Source organism: Siphateles boraxobius, unplaced genomic scaffold (assembly GCF_051911475.1).
Source record: "Siphateles boraxobius isolate OS27281-9 unplaced genomic scaffold, OSU_SipBor_1 33, whole genome shotgun sequence".
Taxonomy (NCBI): domain Eukaryota; kingdom Metazoa; phylum Chordata; class Actinopteri; order Cypriniformes; family Leuciscidae; genus Siphateles; species Siphateles boraxobius.
The window spans coordinates 10455162-10477733 of NW_027508953.1; the positions used below are offsets into that span (position 1 = coordinate 10455162).

The 22572-nt window shown below is 39.4% G+C and overlaps 1 protein-coding gene across 1 annotated transcript; it reads left to right on the plus strand.

The window, feature by feature from the left end:
* Positions 1–3113: 3113 nt before the first annotated feature.
* Positions 3114–7587, plus strand: evx1 (even-skipped homeobox 1). Its single transcript, XM_077195481.1, has 3 exons — positions 3114–4395; positions 5373–5605; positions 5918–7587. The coding sequence occupies exons 1-3, from the start codon at positions 3897–3899 to the stop codon at positions 6452–6454; spliced, it is 1269 nt and encodes a 422-aa protein (XP_077051596.1). The 5' UTR covers positions 3114–3896; the 3' UTR covers positions 6455–7587.
* The last annotated feature ends 14985 nt before the right edge of the window (positions 7588–22572 follow it).

Here is a 22572-nt window from a genome sequence, read left to right on the forward strand (position 1 = left end):
TTTACGAATTTGTCCATTGAATTTAAAGACTTGGTTGTGCAAAAAAAAAAAGTACAGGATGCAGCCTGTCCTTTCTAGGAGAGAATTACAAATATATGATTGTTTAAAGTTCAAGGACGCCTGCAAGGACTGCCCACAAAAAGGTTTATTGGTGGTGTAGGAATGTACACAAAATGAGACATGAGGAATGTAAATCAGGGTCCATGTTGTGTGAGCCATAGTCTGGCCAAACATATTCATTTATTCAAATAAAATTGTTATTTTTACATAATTTTAAGCAATTTAGATTTGACTTTTATTGACCTTGAAGATCGGATGGCACCTCTTGTTAAGAGATTTGATAGGCTTGTCCCAAAGTATTTGTACGGCCAAAAGATAACTTGTTGCATTGATACTTAAATATGTGTTTGCAAGCTAAAAAAAGTCCATGTTTAAGGTAAAAACATGACAAAAAAAGAAGTTTGATATGTCTACAAATTATTAAGATATTACTGTAAAAAAGGCCAGTCACATTCTAAAACCGTCTAAAACTCATTATAAAGCTCTGCAATACTAAAAGAGAGAATGCAATACCAACTTAAGTCCTGGTGTTTCACTAACCACAATAACACTGGATGCTACCAAAACAGACGGAGCCCAATTGGTTACACTTTATTTTAAGGTGACTTACATTGTACTCAAATAAGTACTGAGTAATATTAATTAACTAGCCTACATGTATACTTACTTTAGAGTAACAATTAGGGTTAGGGTTTGGTTTAGGGTTAGTTACTCGTAATTACGCATAATTTACTGTTATTACTATAGTAAGTAGAAACATGTAACTAAGTCACCTTAAAATAGTGTTATCGCCCACGTTTCTGCCAAAATTCACAAATGACAGAATCGTAAATGTTTAAACAGATACACTGCACATTTGAAATCTTACAGTGAGAAACTCTCAAGGGAAACACACGCACTGCTGTGTGGTTGTATGTGTCTGTCTGCAACAATATGGGACAGTAAGTGATCTGAATCTGTCTCCATTACTAAACATGCTAATTACAATGCAATTAGTCATTTCAAGTTTGCATTGCTTAATTGCTTGGGGAATTAATATTTCTTCTTTAAATTAATCTATTTATTTTTTAATTCATTTTTTTTAAAGTTTGCATACGCATTTAGCAGAATTGAAACCAGGACCTTAGGGTTGCTAGTGTTATCAAATATTACTTTTTTATTTGCATTATCTTTATTTTACGTTAAATGTATTGTTTTGTACATTTCATTGTAAGCAGCTATACATATTTCCTTGTCAATAAAGAACACGAGAGAGAGAGAGAGAGAGAGAGAGAGAGAGAGAGAGAGAGAGAGAGAGAGAGAGAGAGAGAGAGAGAGAGAGAGAGAGAGAGAGAGAGAGAGAGAGAGAGAGAGAGAGAGAGAGAGAGAGAGAGAGAGAGAGAGAGAGAGATGCAGTGCTCTTATCTTTCCTAACAGGCGAGGGCGCACGAGGACAGCTTTGATGATTCAGAGAACTGTCACCGCGGCCACACAAACAGAGCGTCTGACGTCACTGCACAACATGCGTGTTCCATCCATTCAAGGCGCACCCGAAGGGCTTGTAAAACATCCCCGGATTTCCCATACGCTAAACTAGAGGAGAGAACGTGAAAAAAGACACGAGAAGCGTTGAACTGCATACAAGATAATAATAACTGAGACAATAATCACTGTTGTCAACAAAGCCTTTGAAACGCAAACTTCATAAAGTAGGCTACTCTAACCACCCCTTAACCTGATATGGTCACTTAGGCCTACTCTCTTGGTATTTTTAAAGAATTTGTGTATTATTTTAATTAACTTAATTAAAATGAAATTATGTATTTTAATAAAAAAATATTAGGGCAATTTTGAAAAATGTCGTAAGCTACATGCTTTCTTTAAGAGAGATGGTGTGTGTGCAATTAAGATACAGAAGTCGAGCTAATTACATCCAAGTGGGTTATGATTCTACTGCCTATGTTATGTGTTAACAGTGTTACAAGGTTATAAGGAAAAGCCACACAGTTGTAGCATGGTTACATTGCGCCACCAAAAACGATGAAAGCCATTTGGTTTGAGAAGCAATATCAAGTTTAAAACTACTGAGGCTATATTCTTTAAAGTTATTGAACTTCATCACAGCTTTGTTGCGATTTTTTACTGCCCGAAATCCGACATCAAAGCCTCCTCCCTGAAAGCAAGCAGTGCGCTGGGTTATCTTTGCAGCCTATAATATACCAGACAGACTCTTCTCCTGAGCCCGAAACTCATAAGCCTCGCTATCATTAAAGGGTTGGTTTTGTCAACGACCAAGACACAGAACAGGATTTTGAACTTTGTCCATTTCAGTCTGCTCATGACATGCAGATAAAAATAAATCAAAACAAGTCAAAAATAAAACAAGACAATGGAATCTAAGATTTCTAAAGAAAACGCTATGAAGAATATCATAAACAACATGGCTGCAACATAAAATGTAATAATACAGGGGAAAATAATTAATTTGCATATTGTAATGATGGGCAGGATTTGAAGACCAATAATTTATATAGGTCTATTTCTTCTTTGTTTATTACCTTTATTGTGGTCCATTTGATATTAGAATACGTGAAGTTATAACACTATTGGAAAAAATTGGTAACTCTTTATTTTAAGGTGACGTATTAAATGTTATTACATGTACTTACTATAACAATAACAACAGTAAATTATCCGTAATTATAGGTAACTAACCCTAAATCAAATCCAAACCCTAACCCTAACCATAACTCTATATGTTAATAATATTAGGCTACTCATTACTTATTTGAGTTAGTACAATATAAATACGTCACCTTAAAATAAAGTGTAACCAAAAAAATTAACGTGTTAATAATTGTGAATATAGAGTCTAATCATCTGAAACCTAGAGTTCAAATTTAAACATTCCAGAAATAAAACTGGAAAGCTTCTTCCCGCCAGTAGGCGGTGAGGGTATATGCATTGTTGGCGCGGCTCAAACAAATCTAATTAAATGTCAAATAGCCTGTTATTCTTACTCCTGGTCACGGGGGCCTGACCTTTTTGCACTTTACTTGACATCACTTTGGAAGATCGAGTTAGGGCGGGAGGAAAAGCGAAGGGAAGAGAGCGTGACTGAGATGGTGCGTTGAAGAAAGGATGGAACTTGTACACTTCAAATTACGCCACTCGCAGAGAGACAGCCCTGCTCATCTTTGGAATATTCCCATTCAGTCTGACGTCCTCCATCGCGCACTGACTGTGTTGATCGGCGAAGAACATGTGATAATATATTCCGAAATGCTGCCATTATGACTCCTTCCTATCCAAGTGTGGGCTTAAGACATGGAGATAATAGATAGGGGTTTACCATATCTGCGTTCTATCACATTATTCCAACCTTGACTGTCCTAATGGACATTAGTTTTTTTTTTATCCATCAAAAAGCCCTCAACCACACTTTCTTCTCTTATGTGAGAAGATTATCTGAGTTCAATGAAACAAAAGGCATTGACATTCTGGTTATTATATTGGGTCTACTATGATCATTTTAATTAGCCTAACACAATAATAACATACACATTAAATTACGACATTTCTAAGGGAGAAATATGAACAATGCTGAGTCAAACACTATATTATTATGACACAATCATAAAGTGTGAACATCTTTTTAATTTAAACGTGTTAAAAAGGTAAAGCTGGTGCATCTTTCATGCTTCTATTCTGTGATGTAGCCTTGAATTCACGTCTGTCTCTGCTATACTACTCTCCCACTCTGTTTATTCACTCCCAATCGACGCGTGGCGTCACTGAGCCTTCTATTATGACGACTGCCCTATTAACAATGACAGCGCGTGAGGAGAGAGAGGGCAATGGTGATCCCTCCCAGAGTTCGTGCAGCACTCTCGAGCGCTCGCATCGCACAGCTCCTCGTCTGCGTTTGCTGCTCCAAACTGTCTTACCAATCTCCGAGAGATCTGGCCGTCTGCTCTCGTCTAACGGTTATGGACAGCGCTAAGGACATGCTGATGCGCACCGAGGGTGGTCAGGTTGGCGCACTCTCTGCCAAAACTGGCTCTAATTTGACGGAAGCTACCGGAGACCCCATGCGCAAATTACCGGACAAACAGATTAACCAGAACAGACTAAGCCCAGTGCCTTATTCGCAAAACCTAGTGGATGACGCGACAAAGGGACGCCGTAGCGCAGAGTACGGAGATGTGACACTTACTAGCAAGCCCTCGGCGCCGGACAGGGACCTGTCAGACATTCCCAACAAAGAGGCCAGCAGCTCGGATGCGGAGTCAGACCTCTATGAGGAAATAGATGTCAGCTGTACCCCAGAGAGCATGGATTACCCGAGTGGGCAAGGTAAAAAAAAAAACAACAACAAAAAAACACACAACTCATAGTATTCTTGTTTTATTTGCAATTATTTGTTCACATTTTCTTCTCATGTTTGTAAATTCTCGCTGAGAGAGAATACACGCGAGCATATTATCACGTTTAATCGATCTCCTGCAGTTGCTCACTGCTTGTGAGCGCGTTCGATTGTCAGCTCCTGTAATGTTATTGCAAGCTTTTTGAATTAACGAGTCAATTACAAGGCCACTGTGTATCTGGGGTGTTGTCTGGACTTTAACAAGTTAAGTCATCTTACATCAATCTCCAACATCTCATTAACTTTTTTTTTCTTCATTTTTTGTTTAAGAATGTTCTTTGAAAATACGATTGCATTTAACTAGTCAGTAGCTATATAATGTGTAGCCTACTTTAAAATGCTTACGAAATCTCTCAATGCATACTATTTCATACTATTAAAGATTATTTAAATAATTAGCCTAGTGCAAATATTAATGAATTATATTGTTTTTTTAACTAGGCTATGCATGCATATAATCAAAAAATAAATCAGTCAAATAATTTTCCTCGAATGTGCACTATTAATTCAAATTAAATGCAATATCAAAGCCGAGCATTTGTTTAGTCTATATTTTGAATATAAATCATATGTTCAGAGATTGAGAGTGCATGTTTTATTAGATTTTCTCCACTGGAGATTGATCAAGAAAAGCTAATAAAAACATGCAGTCCTAATCTCTGAAGCTGTTATGTTTTGTTGTTGTTGTTGTTGTTGTTGTTTGCGCTATCGTTTGTCCGAAATGATTCATTAATATTATAATATGGAACTGAATTCAGACTCATCTTATATATTTTTTCTGTGTTATCATGCAACCAAAAATCATTAGCAAGAGATGTAGTATGAACTCTTTTAATTAACACATCCATTGCAAGGTTTCTGCTTACCGATTTATGTTCTAAAATCACTAATGTTTATTTTCTGTAAGGACTGGCGATGGACTCGCCGAACCACGGTAAAGAAGTCGGTGTGGACAACAAGATGGGTTCAGGCCCCGGTTCTCTCAACTATGCTTCTGACCAGATGCGAAGGTATCGAACAGCTTTCACGAGGGATCAGATATCACGACTGGAGAAAGAGTTTTACCGGGAAAATTACGTGTCCAGGCCACGTAGGTGCGAGTTGGCGGCTGCCCTAAATTTACCGGAAACAACAATAAAGGTATTGCATTCCGATTGTATTTTGAAAAAGGTGAACTGTTTGATAAGGCTACCAACGAGCAATGAGTATAAAAACTCTGCCAAAATTGCTCCAATCAATCAATGCTGGCGTATTTATCCAGCAATGCGAATGGTTTAAAATTACGATAAGAAATAGAACGATCACAATTCTGAAATATTATCATACCTGTTGTTTGCTTAATTATGTGAGCGTTCTCTTGGTTTATTTCTTATCCAAATTGGCTTTGCTTACATGCACTAGGCCTCAGTCATTACTATTATTTTACGCCTACTTTGCTGCTTTTGGTTACAGGTTTGGTTTCAGAACCGTCGCATGAAGGACAAGAGACAACGGCTGGCTATGACTTGGCCGCATCCTGCCGACCCCGCCTTTTACACCTATATGATGAGCCATGCTGCAGCCACGGGCAGCCTGCCCTATCCATTCCAATCTCACCTTCCTCTACCTTACTACTCTCCACTCAGCGGTGTGACTGCAGGTTCAGCCTCTGCTACTGGGAGTCCATTCTCCAATCCTCTGCGCTCGCTGGACAGCTTTCGGGTGCTCTCGCATCCATACCCGCGTCCTGAGCTACTGTGCGCCTTCAGACACCCATCACTGTACCCCAGCCCGGGTCACGGGCTTGGTCCTGGGGGAAGCCCATGCTCTTGCCTTGCCTGTCACGCTGCCAGTCAATCAAACGGGCTCCCACATAGGTCCAATAACGCAGATTTCTCGTGTTCGCCCACGACCAGGACTGAGGCCTTCCTCACGTTCTCGCCAGCAGTCATCAGCAAATCAACGTCAGTGTCTTTGGACCAGAGGGAGGAAGTGCCACTAACAAGATAAGACGACAGAAAGATGCCATGGATTCTTCGGGTATTCGGATCAGCTTTGGGCACTTTGACAGTATTTAACAAGTCAACGCATGAACTACTCAAAGCAGCGTGCACAACACAAAAGCAATCTGCTTCAAGTTAAGGTTTCGAAACTGTGGATGTTTTCCAGTTAAGAAGCTATATGTTGTGCAGAGTCTTATTTTAACACTGTCAGGTCACGGACTTTTAAATATTTTTTTGGAGAAATTAGATACTGATAACAGAGATATCATATTAACTCAAATACATCTTAAGTAGGCTACACCCTATACAAAAACGTGACAAAGGAGACAAGAAAATGTATTTGTAAAAAATGACTGAAGGATAGCGCAAGAATCTATGATAATTTATACTCTTTCATAACCATACAAATTGACCCACATGCAGTTTTTCACATTAAAACGATGTTTTTCATCTAGCTTTTTAACAAGGGGATTTGTTAACCGAGCACGGTTGGCTCATTATTCCTCATCCACGAACACCCGGTCCCGGTAGCACACCGAAATGTGCAGATGCGAGGGAAATTAAGGAGTGATGTATTCGGAAGGGAGAAATTTTGAATGTTGAATTAATGATAATGCTGCACGCTCAGAGACTTGTCTGCCAAACCGGTAACAAGGCGCCAGGGGAGCGGATTAAGAAGCTCTGTGCGAGGCTTGCTGGCTTGACGGGAGAACATGCGCTAGAGATCCATTGGACAATCACATTCGGCAAATTGGGGCGAGCCAGAGATGTCTGTCTTACCCGCATACCGTCAACTGAATACCATCCCGTAGGCTACCGTCTCTTCCCGGCCTTCACCTTCACTCTGAGACACACAATACAATAGCCTAAATATACACACAAGTAAAATGGTAAATCCCGCATAAATAACGCTAACATTTATGGGCATAATCAGATGGCATTATTTATTGATTTATTGACCATAATGTTTTTCCATTTATGTATTTTGAATTCAACTCTTGCATCAAGTTTTCTTTTATGTACAGTTAGGCTACTATTCTGCTCAGTTAGGTTGATTTCGGGTTGTGTAAAACGCGCGAAAAATGGGTCAGTAGTGTTCTGGTTAAATTGAATTTCATAATAAACTATTTCAAACGAAAAGTGACGAGTGACTAATGTTTATTCTTAAAACGCCAAAGGTGTAATTTGAACATATTTTATACTAGTGATGGAACACGGTAAGTAATAGCCTAAGCTACTTATTACTTACTTATTCTACTTATTAGCCTACTTACTTATTCTTCCAAGATTTGTAGAATTAATTTATTTTATTCGCAATTGTATCTTTCTAGACTTTCTGAAAGACAAAGAGGCGACAAATCATTCAGATGTGAAGAATCTGAGAATGAAAATGAATTAAAACCGACAAGTATAGGCTACGACAGTAAAAGTAGGACAGCAGCAATCTTAAATATGACACAAAGTATTGTTTTCAAATTATAGTTTGTCACCTTTATATCTTATATATGGCTCCTATTTTTTCATCTGAAACACTGAAATAATGTAATAGCTTGGACATAACTGAACATCTTTATCTGAACGAGCTGTTGAGTTGTTCCCGGGCTGGGCACCGTTAGTACAAGCAATATCCCGGCGCTGTTAATAGAAAGATTGAAATGGAATGTCTTGTGGAAATATTGGAATGCAGAAAGATCGATGATGGATCCACCTACCAATCAACTCACGTTAATTAGCTGGGTTGTCTGCGCAATTGTGGCACCTGGAGCTGCAAATTGAAGCTTTCTTGACATAATAGAGAAGGCTGGATATTGTGTCTAACAATTACTTGTCGAACTGCCTAAGCAAAAACTAGAATATAAAAAAATTCAAATAAAAAATAACAAAAGTGACTTCCCTGTATCAGTATGCTGATTTAAAAACAAATAGACTAATACAAACTAAAATGCATTACAATTTTCAGAATTGCAGTCATGCATAGGCATTTAATTATTTTAAAAACAGAAAATACTAATCTTGTTTGTTTGTTTTGTGTGGGTTATAGCATTTTCAGTCATCTTTAACTTGGCTATATGTTTTAAAATAATTATTTAGGTGTTTCCGTTTTGCTCTTTTCATCTGATATGTTACAAACAAAATGTCAACAATTGCTTGTGATCGCTTGCCCAAACAATTTACCTCCTCCCACATTCGAGCCCCCACCAGGACGTCCTGGTTGCGCACGTGATTGATGGCCTTATTAGAAGCAGTTCTTGTAAGTGTGACCAAGTTGATTAAAATGCATATGTTTGGAATAATACGCCATTTAAACCAGAGCAGTTAACTCAAAGTCGGATTTATGTCCGCTTGCTACATTAAATTATCAAAGGCAAAGGTAAGAAATGGCCAACGACTCAATTGACAATTAATAATAAAAGGAAAAAAAATACCACATGGGGCTGATAGTTCACCAACGTCTAATAAATTTCAGCATGTTAGAAAGCCTACTTAAAATGTGACATTTTATGCGCGTAACCAAAGCCGATTTACCTGCACCAATGAGCATGTGGGATAAAATAAAATCTAGGCCTAATAATAATAATAAATAAAATACAAACTATGTCCGTTAGTTATTTTCAGTCTTATACAAGTATAATTTCTTACTTTCAGCCCTCGGACTAATTAATCTGTTCTCTGATGTAGGCTAACCTTGGCGCATGTCACCTCTCTGCATAACCATCATCTTAAAAGTGTAATAGCCTAATGAATGAAAACAGTGAGATGATAATATTACACACCAACAGTCCTACATATATGAAAAAGAGAGTGTTGAAGATCATATGACTGTAATTGTGAGAATAAGATTTGACATATCGTTTCCTTTTTTCTAAAGCGACAATAGGCCTAGGCTACTCCGTAGGCAGGGGCGGTCCCGCGCATCTGTCCGTTAGAGCGCATCTCAAGGCGGCGACTGTTTAAAAGGCTGTTTACGTTCTAATTTACAGCAGGCAGACCAAGGCGTGAATGGACCGCTCACTGCCTAATGATGATGAATGGGGAATTAATGCACAAGTGTACGGGACAATCTGAGCCTTCATCTGGTTAAATAGGCATCCAGTGGTATTAAGAAAGTAGAGGTCACATTAAATCAATCGGGTATGTGAAAGTCATATTCCACTGGCGTCTATCCGCGTTATTTACGGTGCACCGAAGACAGTGCGTCCAGGCGGAAGAAACAAAGTACCGTCAGTTGCGCCAAGAAACAAATTTCCATTGTAATTTACTCAAGAGGGAGCAAGCATGATGAATACCGTTTTATTGTTATAGAGTGTATGTTATTGAAGTGCATGTCTTTATTTATAGCATTTCAGCACAGCTTATTCTGTTAATTTTCTTTTACCAAGGCAGCCAAGTTAGGCCTGAGATTTGCATCTTCTTCAGGTTTATAGCATTGCTTTGCATATTACATTTCCTCCTCCCAGGTGAAGAGGGAAGCTCATGTTTCAAAAGCAGTCTTGATCAGCTAGGCTAACTTAAGAATCAGATTTTGTTGGTCATATTAAGTCAAAGTAGCAAGCTCCTTACATATCTGAGAACATTTTCCAAAAATGAATCGTATCTTTCACAGCATGATCATTTTAATAAGATTTGTTTTATAAAAAAAAGACTATTTAAATTATGTCTTGAAGAATATTAAATGGATCTGCACCATTTACTCTAAGAAATTAGTATGGGTTGATCATTTTCCAAACCTTCTGCTTTACTCTTCTAGCCTCATTTGAAATGTGGGTTATCTTGCAATGATATAATAGTAAAAACAAAATATTTCAGAAATATCACTGAACATTAGGCATTCAGTACTGGCTAATTAGTCCTTCAAAGACCCTAATTTCCTATATGGATCTGTTATATTGGTAACAAAGCACTCCTCAAACATAGGTTCACACCATTGGTCACCTTGGAGAGCTCAAGGAAAATATCGTAGAAACACAAAGGGCAGAAGGAGTTAAACATTCTGATTATTAATACCTGAATAAATATTATGATTTCAAACAATAGTGCTGTGGTATATGTTCACTAGGTGAAAAACATTTGTGCAATTTCATTTAATATCTTAGGTATTCATTAATCATTAATATCCCAAGCATTTCTTTGTTCTTTGCTTTTGCTCTACAAGGCAATGTAATTGCATTTTCTCTCAAGCATATGAGAAAATCATGTTGCTGAGGCTTTTTTCTGCCTTCAGAATGTAAATCCATATCTTACTGAGGACCAAAATTATAATTTAAAACATTGGTTTTCAATCGGGGTACTCCAGCTTTGCACATTTTAGATGCATACCTTAATTGTCACACTTGATATTAGTTGAGGCTCCAAGACCTGAACTGGATGTGCCAGATTGGTGGAGGTATCCAAAATGTGCAGTGCCAAGGTCCAGAACCAGAAGCGAAACCCTACATCTTACAATATGCTTAAATGTAAACAAGAATCACGCAGATAAACATTGTAAAAAAATAATAATTAAAAAATCATGATTCATAAAAATTCAAAGTATCTACAGCATATTGTATATGCCATATATATATATATATATATATATATATATATATATATATATATATATATATATATATATATATATGTATATATCCCATGAAAGAGATCCAAATGAGAAAAGACTCCAGATAATATCAATCAAAATCTTACTGTTTGTTAGCCTCTTAGCATAATTGTTGACAGTGAGCAATTTTTTTGAGGAATAAAATCTATAATGTAAAATTAAGTTACTTTGAGAAGGAGACTGTAAATCCCAATTATGATTACATAATGTTGGACTGCTGTATGTGTTTTTTGGTGATCTTCAAAGCTTGGAGCAAAATCATATTGTTAAAATATACACAGTCAATTAAATTATTCAGTGTTGTATTAAAACACTATTGTTCATTGTTTTGTCCATGGCTATCAATGCACACTTGAGGATGTATGGTCAATTTCACCACAGAGAGTCATAAATAATATTTAGCTATAACCGCCGTTATATTTATTCTCTCTCTCTCTCTCTCTGTCTCTCTCTCTGTCTCTCTCTCTCTCTCTCTCTCTCTCTCTCTCTCTCTCTCTCTCTCTCTCTCTCTCTCTCTCTCTCTCTCTCTCTCTCTCTCTCTCTCTCTCTCTCTCTCTCTTGTTCTATATGGATCTACTGTGTCCATCTCCAGTAGATGCAGTAGTAATAGTGGCTCTGTCCAGCTCTTCATTGCCCATACTGATGGATTCACATATCAAAAGAGCGGCCGGTCGATGCCCCCACATTCTTCATTTACCAGTGAGTGAGAGAGAGACAGAGGCCAAGCAATGTGTTTAACCCGGTCAATGCTCAGAGCTGAGATGAAGCCAGAATCTCTCCTGCTGGTTAGGGTGCAAGATGGACCCCTGGATCATTGGCTCTTGCTTAGAATGCTGTTATTAAACTTGATCGGAGTGGACATATTCCATGTACTATATCTACTAACAAACCTCAGTGTAGTAGGGCTGGGCGATATGTCCAAAAATATTATAACAATATTGTTTTCCATATCATTCGATATAGATATTTATCACAATATTCATTTACCATTAATGGGGAAGTTGTGGAAATTCTTTCCACATATTTGTTATACCTTGAGAATGAATGTAAACATGTAAACTTTAAAGCACAGTCCACAGTATACCTTTAAATTTAAGGCCCCATGAAATCCATTTTATTTTCCCCTAAATTCTGTGTTTTCCATTTTATTTTTGGGGGGGATTCCGTTTTATATGATTTAATAAAAAATGATATAAACTTTAACAATTTAACTAAGCTTTTAAAATGTAATCAAATGAAAAATAACAATTAATTTACAAAAAAACAAAACATTGCATTTGTATTTTTTTTGTCAAATAAGATCATGCGCAACATAACTGTATACATTTAAAATTTATGAAAACATATCCTGGTTGTATAATATTTCTAAGAAATAATAATAGTATTATTATTACTTTGAGAAGTAAACACTGTTGTGTATGCACATGAATAGATTATGCTGTGGAGGTTTTGTGCTGCTGAACTTATTTTTGCTTCGCTTTTATCAGTTTGTGTTGTTGGTAGATTTGGTAATGTTGGTTTATGTTGTACAAGTGTTTTCATTATTTGTTGAGTGCCACCATTGTTGTGTTTTGTATGTTAAGGTCTGATGTCTGTGCATCATTAGGTGATGCTTATAGATGATGTGCTCTTTTAAAGATGAATCTCAGCAGTTTCTTCACTATTGTGAAAGATCATTTAACAGTTATGAATTTGATCAAAGTTATTGGTAAATCTTCATGCTCATATAATACTAAAACAAAATCTTCATATTCTTGCTAAGAATAGTTTGACAAAACTATTTCATATTCTAGCTTGTCATCCTTTTAACAAATGTTTTTTTTTTATTTGGCACATTTCTGACTTGGCTAGAACTGAAATTTGAATATGACTACAGAGGGTCCAAGATACCAAGCCAATGGAACACTAATCACCATTATGGTGACTTCAAAACAATTACAGTGGTAAAGAATAGCATTTATTACAGTGGCATGGTTAAAGACAACATTATAATTTGAAATCACAGTAAAACAAGACCAGTAAGTTACTGTGATGTCAGCATCATTATGCAGTTTATTCACAGTAATTTGTAAGAAAATTATCCAGCATGCATTGATTTCACAGTACATTTCTGACTACAGTAATTTATTGTAAAACAATTTTCTTTAATCCTGTAAATTCCATGGCAATTTTTTACCAGTGTGCATTTTATTACAGTAGTGATATATTTCTGTCATAATTTGTTGGTTAAACTTTTTTTGTCGTGAAGATCTTCCAGTTTCAGTTTCAGTTTCTATTTGACGCTTGTTTTTCTCGGTGAAAAGCTTCTGAAGTGACTCTATAAGCAGTTCTGGAGCTGAAGATCATGTGTTCACATGAGACGGCAGACACTGAAAGCACCATGGGCGTCACAAGTGTGAGTTTGTGTATTAGTCGAATCCACGCTATTCATTCACGCAGCACATATTAGTGAAATGCACTGACTGACTTTTGTCTCGATAATTTCTTTTATCGCAATCTCGATATGAGCACTAATGTGTAGCTTCTAAAAACAAAATCCACAAAAAGGAATTATGAGCATATGGTACTTTAACATGTTTGGCTCAGGATGTAGAAGATACAAATTTGGTCCGTCTAATGTGACAGTATGATGGTCAATTTCCCCTTCCAAGCAGCTTATGGATGCCAAATCCAATTTTGGATCCAGAGGAATACCTGAGTTATGAGAAAACCGTTTGTTTATCAAATGTCAGAACAATCTTATTAGATAAAAGATGGAATCCAAAATTGAATTATTAATACAGATATTTTTTAGCCATAGCTATATTTAATTTCAATCTTTATTTTTTTTTAAAGAAAACATACATATTAAGAGCACGAGGTTTGTATTATTTCGTGACTTGATGAATACAGAGTTGAGGAAATCTTATTGTCCAAATATACTGCACAAATGGAATGGGATTAAGATGCTTTAAAAACTGTTATTTGGATAAGTTGGACTTGTAAGTGCACACTGTTTAAGTCATTAATAATAATGAAGACAGAAATGGTAAAACATTTTCATTTGAAAATAAACCCATTTTATTTGAAGCTCTAAGGACATTTAAAACAACCACGAAAATCATTTAGTGCTATCAACAATATAAAATCAATAGTCAAGGTCACGGTTGTCTGTTTTTTCATCTAGTGACTCCACCCCTTTCTTATGTCTCTGCACTAGTCGGCTAACACATATAAATTGAATGGTGTGAACCCAAATATCTATTGTAACAATAATACATTGCAAACATCCATCTGACCGGTTTTGTGTTAAGTTATAATTAGGTTTTATTAAGGATGGTAGATCTATTCAAGTACATCAGTTCAGTTTATTATATTCTTATGTTTTATTTATAAAATTACTTTTCTGAAATTCCTGTTTTTAACAAAAACATTTTATCACAGTTCAAAAAGATTATACCTACAACAACTGAGTTGTGATCACAATTAAGAATATGAGTAAATATCCTATTGCTTTCACGTTCATGTACATTGGTAAGTGCCAATACTGCTGAAGTTACTCTTCAATTTATTTTCTCACGCAGCCGCAAGAGTGAAGCACAGCTGAAGTGCGCCCAAATCACGCGATATTGTCTAAAATAATTTAATAAGCACTTTGTTTTATGGGAGTGAGTTATTGTTTTATGATGACTCAGGGAGCCAATGGCTTTGCAGTACTCTCCAGCTTTCTCCACACCTCGTTTTATTTTACAGCACTATGCTTTATTACTCGGCAACCATGCCGCCGAGCTGCACGGCAACCATGCCAAACCCTGAGTTTTCCCATCCGTTCTCTATCTGAGAAACCTATAGGATTGTGAAATATCAAAATAACTTGATGCATGCAGACAAATATCAATGTGTACTGTATATTGTAAAAATGTACAGTTCAATGAATGTTCTTAAAAACAAAGCTTGTGAGTATTTATACTCTACTGGCAATTGCTAATAAAGATGAATATTTTACCTAAACTTTTAGAAAGTATAAGAAGTGGTGAATAGAGAAGTGTGTATGCGAGTACTGTATGCGTGTGATGCTGTAACCCTGGGAACAAGTGATGTGTTTTCATTACAGCTCTCTGGCCCTTTTACTTGTGTCCGATATGCTCCAACCCCCAACCCCCAGAAGGCAACAGGACAAGGCGCGCACACTGACAGGAGAATCATTGGCGCATGACAGGGGTGTCCTGGTTTTCCCCCTTTACACGCTAGCTGCTGTTAAAGATTCAAGACATGAGCTAGTGCATTGGCTAAGCTGCTTGCTCAAGCTTTATTAAATTAAGCTATACTTATTTTAGTATATACACTTTTTTCTTCATATTCAGATGGAATCAAGCAAGAATAACAGATTTCAGCAAGCAGCATAACATTGTCATTTTCACTTGGACAGCCCTGTGTCACAATGAAAACATAAGAACTATATTGAATTGAATTCAACTGGTTACATAAAGTTCGAATTTTGGTTGGAATGAAAGGAAGAGGAATTTGACTAAATTGCCATTCAAATTCAACACGTAATGCATTCTGTTAACATATTCTAATGCACCCCCCCCCCCCCCCCATGGAAAAACAAATATGATAAAATATATTTACTAAATGCAAATTTCAAAAGTTTACATTGACAATCTTCACTTTAAAAAATAAAGTTTTGAATTTCTTTCTTATTGAATTCATTTTAATTCTACTCATCAAACTCGAATTGGATTTCCACATGCTGTTTGTAAAATTCAAATTCACGAATTTATATTTAATTTAATTGGCTTTCTTATCTCAACTAAATAGTCCACAGCCATTAATGATACAATAGTTTTAGCAGCATTTATACTTAGAGCAGCATGACGATAACTTTCTGAAGTAAATCTTTGCCAGTTATGGCGGCGACAAGACTTATATGCCATACATACATGCTATTTCAGTGACACTATGAAAGAATGTTCTATGATGGACATCAAGACCACAAGTGCACATAAAGTGTACCATTTGGGACCGGGCCTGACTTCAGTGTGTTACAAAACTCAAGTTCGAATGGAATAAGAATAGATTTTTTAAAAAGGAAAAAGAATAGGAAAGAAGGGATGAAAGAAAAAGGGATGGAAGCACAGAAGGTGGATCTAAGTTTCCATCTTTAATGGACAACTTTAAAGATAACTCATTGTTTGTGTTTGAGCCACTCACTTTGAGAATAGGAGTCAAGCACATTAAATCATGCACATACAAACTTCAACACACACACACTGGCGTCTCTGTGTTGTGACTCATTCAGAGGAAATGCACGGCTTTAAGCTCGACCAGATCAAGTATGTTGAAGATAGCAGGACTCCAGTGTAACCTGTATGCGTGTTTGGTTTTTATGGTGATGTTCTGTTTGTGCTAGTTGTCTGTAGCCAAGATGAACAAGCTCTTAACTCTGAACAGGTTAATGGAACTTTTATGGGTCTCACTTACAATCAGTTGACCTCTTGAATTTCCCTCTGTCTATTTTACTCTCTCTCTCTCTCTCTCTCTCTCTCTCTCTCTCTCTCTCTCTCTCTCTCTCTCTCTCTCTCTCTCTCTCTCTCTCTCTCTCTCTCTATTCTGTCTTTTTCACCTAATGGAAAATGTTGTTACAAAAACTGCAAGATCATCCCCTTTCAAATGATACATCCAGGGTCAGTTTTACAGACAGACACACCACAAGTAGATTTACAGTTCCCGTTCCCTTACATGCACAAAATTCATAAATGACAGAAAGTAATACTTAGAACAATAAGGTATATGGGTATTAATGGCTGACCTCCACTTTGATGAATTTTGCAGATTTTGAAAGCGTCAACGGCATTATATTTATCAGCGACAGGTGGAAAAAACCCTACTGAATATGAGCTCCCAACTCTCTTTCTCTGACCATTTCACTCTATTCACTCTATTCTCATTCCCTGTTCTCTGAATGCCCTGTCCAGTACTCAGACACACACTTTCTCACACACATACCCACAGGTCATAAAGGTGGGTGAGAGATAGCCTTGTAAAAGTCTTATCTCATCACAGTCACTTTTATTCATGTCCATCATCAGAGTGTCAATAGTAATCATGGACCAATCAGAAACAGTGTGATGGAGCTCCAACCATGAAAGGACACACACACACACACACACACACACACACACACACACACACACACACACACACACACACACACACACACACACACACACACACACACACACACACACACACACACACACACACACACACACACACACACACACACACACAAATTCAAAGTACACATTCTCTGGAATACATTTAATATATATTAAGATTGTACTCATGGCTTTGAAAGTGTTAATTGAATGCAATAAGGCTAAAATGGTATAGCATATAAAGTTACTGTGTGATTTGAACACATACACACCTTTCCTCTCCTCACTTCATAAAAGAAATCAATATGGGCTGCCTTAGGTTGTATGTCTTTCTTTCTCTCCTCCTCCTCATTCTCATTTCCCTCGCATCCTTCTTTTCTCTCGTCTTGGAATTTATGCGCACTGATAAGTAGTAACTCCTGCACAGTAGAAATGATGATGATGTGAAATAAAATACAACTATGCTGCCTCGCTTCTCTCTATGCTGCAGACTAGACATGACTCTTAAAAGATAATAATCAATATTGATTTTTAGTGAGTGAGAGGGAATGAAAGAGGGGAATAATAGAGGAGAGCATAGGAGAAGGATGCATGGAGAGGTAGAAAAGGAAAAATAAGTGTGCATGTTGGGATGGTAAAGGCAGGAGGGCAAGAGAAAGAGGGTTGGACTCCTCTCCATTTGAAGCTTGACAGAATCAATGAGCTTTAGAGGATAGATAGAGCCTCAATGTGCTCCGTTAAAGAGGTGTGTGTGTGTGTGTGTGTGTGTGTGTGTGTGTGAGAGTGTTTGTGTGTGTGTGTGTGTGTGTGTGTGTGTGTGTGTGTGTGTGTATGTGTGTGTGTGTGTGTCAGTCCGCTTAGTTTGCGCCAGAAGTGGGCAGTCATATTGTTACATGAAACTCATGCTGTAGACTCAAAGCAGAAGTAAAAAAGCCTTATTTGTAATCCTTATCTCTTATTTATATAAGTTTATGTATGTTTTTACGTGAAATTAAGTTTACGTTTGCAGGGTAATCCGTTCACTCTAACAGCAATTGGCTCCCTAAAGCTATATCTGGTCACATGGACCACGTCGTCTCAGGAGAGGATTCTGTAAACTGTATGTAAATGAGCAATAACACAATGCAAAGACTACCAATAGTACACTGGTGTCAAGGACGCCGCCTGGTGACGTTCCCAGAGTGTTCAGAGATGGTCACGATGTGGAGTTCTTTTAAGGGTTGGGGGAAGTAATTTGGCGGACTTTCAGGGAACATTCAGGATGATCTGGGAATGTTTAGGGGGCCATTACTATAGGACGTTCCATGTAGTTCTCTACACTACATTCCCTTAATGTTTGCAGGACCTTTAGGAGACAAGCCTAGAATGTTATTTTTTGGTCCTATTTAGTTCCTTTCATCACGTTTACTGAATATTTTCAGAACCTTTAGTAACATTACAGGAGCCTTTAAAATACAAAGCAGGAATCCGTCATTCATTTACATTGTGAACAAAAACATATTATAAATAAATATTAAATGTGGTCATGCATAGGAAGGGTTGGGGAAAGAGAGAGATATTGTGTTGTTTTTTCAAAGTTCCCTTTTGTTCAGTCACTGCGAGTTACGTCAGTGAATGACGAAATGTGGTTTTCGCTTAGAAGCCTATCACCTTCGAGTTTTAGAAAACGAGCCAGTGGCATGAAAATACCTTTTCTGCGGAATTTGCATGCCGCGACTTCGCCCCACCGCTTGGGTATAAAAGGAGGAGCGCTGGCAATTTTGCATTATGTTTTTGCTTCGGAGCCAAGAGCATCTCTTCACTCCTCTGCAAGCCTTTATCTGAGATCTTCGATACTACGAGACGAGCTGCTCTCCAGTGTGTAGGTGCAATGTTGCGTTCCAGTGAGATCACATTGCCTGCTGCTGGTCTGTGCAGTGATCTGCCATCAGTGTGAGTGCTTCTCCCTGGGCACATCATCACTCTGCCAAGCTTTTTTCCTCTCACAAAAAGAGCTTGCGCATGGCACGTCTTTTTAAAGATGTCTCGCCCGTGCACTTCTGGGTGTGGTCGATTTGTTTTGTCATCTGATGGGCACAATCGCTGCCTTGTGTGTTTGGGCTTAGATCACGCTAAGACAGCATTTGTTGATGACTCATGTTCCCATTGCAGGAACATGACCATCGCGGTGCTTCGGTCAAGACTCAATGACCTCCCCTCTGCCACACCCCATTCTATCCCCCCCACGAGAGGCAATACTGGCTGGTGACTTTGGCTGGTGGCCAGGGTGACCTGAGGGTTACGGTGTGGAACAGAACCCTGACGATTCTTCCTTGGGCTACACCCCCCTCTTATGCACTGCAACCCGCGAGCCTGCAGGATGGGATTGCCGGCCGACTTCGGAGCCCCTCTTCTTCCCTCACGTCTCGTTCGGCGCTCCAGATGATGAGACGATGTCGATTGCTGCATCACAAGGTGGGCTGGAGTCTTATGCAGATGAAGACTCGGCTGTGCTGCCGCCTTCGGGTGTGCCAGCATTGCCCGAGTCTAATCCAGAATTGACAGCTATGCTTTCCCTGGGAGCCGCAAGCATCAGGCTGGAATGGAATCCTCCACCCTGTCCCGAGCACTCGTGGCTGGATGATTGGTTTTTGGGGGGCGGCGAGGCACATAGCCGAGTCTGATGGTTCTCGCGAGCCAGAGGGACAAATTGGGAAGCTCCAAAAACTGAACAAGCGGGGTAATGTGAACCACAGACATATCCACAATGGAGCAGCGAGGCGGAATGACCAGCCTGGAGCGTCCCGGTGTGGGGGCACGGTCATAAGCCGCGTCCTGACAGAGGAGCCTTACAGGCTTCTGTTCAAGGTGTTGACAGCATTTTCGAAATGGGTTCGTCCATTGGATTGGTTTGCAGCGATTGACCTGAATACTCTCATGTCTCCATTCTTCCTCGACACAGACCGTTTCTTCGGTTTGCTTTCGAGGTGCAGGCATACCAGTATACGGTTCTCCCATTCGGTTTAGCCCTGTCCTCTCGCATCTTTACGGAAGTCATCGGTGCAGCCCTTGTGCCACTCTGGCAACACAGGGTTCGCTTCCTGAACTATCTTGACGACTGGCTGCTCCTAGCTCACTCACGAGACCAGGCTTGCGAACACAGGAATCTGGTGCTCCAGCAACTTGCCCGTTTGGGCCTTTGGGTCAACTGGGAAAAGAGCAAACTCTCCCTCATGCAGAGGATCTCTTTTCCCGGTATGGTCGACTCAATCACCATGTGCGCGCAGCTTACGAGCGAGCGTGCGCAGTCACTGCTGACTTGCCTGAGTCATTTCCAGAGCAAGAGTGCGGTTCCAGTGAAGTTTTTTCAGAGACTTCTGGGACATATGACGTCAGCAGCGGCAGCCCTGCTTGGACTGCTTCATATGAGACCGCTTCAGCATTGACTTCGCGATCGAGTCCCAAGATGGGCATGGCCACAATAGCGTACACCAACCGACAAGGTGGTCTACGTTCCCGCCGTATGCCGCAACTCACCTGCCATCTCCTCATATGGGCTCCTCCTATTACTTCCTGACCGAGCGGACCCTCGGCATGAATGCACTAGCGCACAGCTGGCAACGGGGCCTCCGCAAGTATGCGTTTCCCCCAATGAGCCTTTTTGCACAGACACTGTGCAAGATCAGGGAGGACGAGGAGCAGGTCCTTTTGGTTGCACCTCATTGGCCCACCCGGACTCGGTTTTCCGAACTGGTACTCCTCGCGACATCCCCTCCCTGGCCACTTCCTCTGAGGAAAGACCTCCTTTCTCAGAGATGGGGCACCCTCTGGCACCCACGTCCCAATCTAAGGAACCTGCATGTATGGCTCCTGGATGGGACGTGGCAGGTTTGAATACCCTACCACCTCCGGTGGTGGCTACAATCACTTCCGCTAGGGCCCTGTCTACTCAACACGAGTATGCATTGAAGAGTTACGTTGAAGTGGAACCTCTTCGTCACCTGAAAATGCCCGATGAGTGTCTTGCTTTCTTTCCTGCAAGATGGGTTGGAGCAAAGTCTGTCTCCCGCATCCCTCAAACTGTATGTTGCCGCTATCGCCGCACATCACGATGCAGTTGAAGGTAAGTCTGTGGGGAAGCATGACCTGGTCATCAGGTTCCTTAGAGGAGCGAGGAGACTAAATCCTCCTCTCTCTCTTCTTGTACCCTCTTGGGACCTTGCAGTGGTGTTATCTGCCCTGTAGAGAGCTCCCTTTAAGCCATTGCAATCAGTGGAGCTTAAAATCCTGTCTATGAAGACAGCACTCCTGGTCGCTTTGGCCTCCATCCAGATGTCTGGCATGCTGAATATAAGCTTCTGGGCCAAATCCTGACCAATGCCGATCCATTCTGGCCTTATTAGTGCTCGGAGTTGATCACAATTTGTGGGCTTCGGCTTGTCCACTTGCCTTTTGAGGATTGACCACAGGTTCTCTATGGAATTAAGATCCGGGAAATTGCCTGGCCACCGATCCAAAATTTCAATGTAATGATCTCTGAGCCACTTCATTATTACTCTTGCCTTCTGTCAAGGTGCTCCATCATGTTGGAAAATGCACTGATCATCACCAAGGTGCTCTTGGATAGTTGGGAGAAGTTGCTCTTGCAGGGTGTTTTGATACCATTCTCAAGTCATTGGGAAGAACTGTGAGAGAGCCCCCTCCCTTGGATGAAAAACAACCCCACACATGGATGGTCTCATGATGCTTCACTGTTTCAGAGAAAAAAATGTCAGTCTTCTGACGTCCAATCCTTATACTTCCTGCTGAATTTCAGTCTGTCTTTAAAGTTTCTCTTGGTGAGAAGTGGCTTCTTTGCTGCCCTGCTTGACACCAGGCCGTTGTCCAAAAGTCTTCGCCTCACTATGTATGCAGATGCACTCGAAACCACCTGCTGCCAATATTGAGCAAGCTCTGCACTGGTGGTGACATGATTCCGTAGCAGATCTTTCAGGAGGAGACGGTCCTGGTGCTTGCTGGTACTCTGGGACGTCCTGAAGCTTTTCTCGCTGCAGTTGAACCTCTCTCCTTGAAGTTCCTGATGATCCGGTAAATGGTTCTTTCGGGTGCAATAATTTGCAGCAATTTCCTAGTATGTGAGACCATTTTGATGTAAGGAAATGATGGCTGCATGTCTTTCTTTGGTGAACCATCGCTAACACAAGAACACAAGGATTGGAAGGACTTCTTCCCTCCCTTTATAGCAATCAGTCTCCTCTTATAATTCCAATCAGAATGATAGTCATTTGGTGCAAGGGCCAGAAAACAGTGAAATTTGGGCTTTTGTGATAAAGGTCATATTTTTGAAATATGAAGCTCTTTGCAATTATTTAACCTGATTAATATAGATATTGAAGAAATATCTTTAAT

Bases quoted from the DNA above. Each gene is read 5' to 3' on its own strand.
- evx1 (XM_077195481.1), top strand. From the start codon at position 3,897: ATGGTGATCCCTCCCAGAGTTCGTGCAGCACTCTCGAGCGCTCGCATC. The intron at 4,396-5,372 runs GTAAAAAAAAAA...ATTTTCTGTAAG, and splicing joins GGATTACCCGAGTGGGCAAG to GACTGGCGATGGACTCGCCG. The intron at 5,606-5,917 runs GTATTGCATTCC...TTTTGGTTACAG, and splicing joins TACCGGAAACAACAATAAAG to GTTTGGTTTCAGAACCGTCG.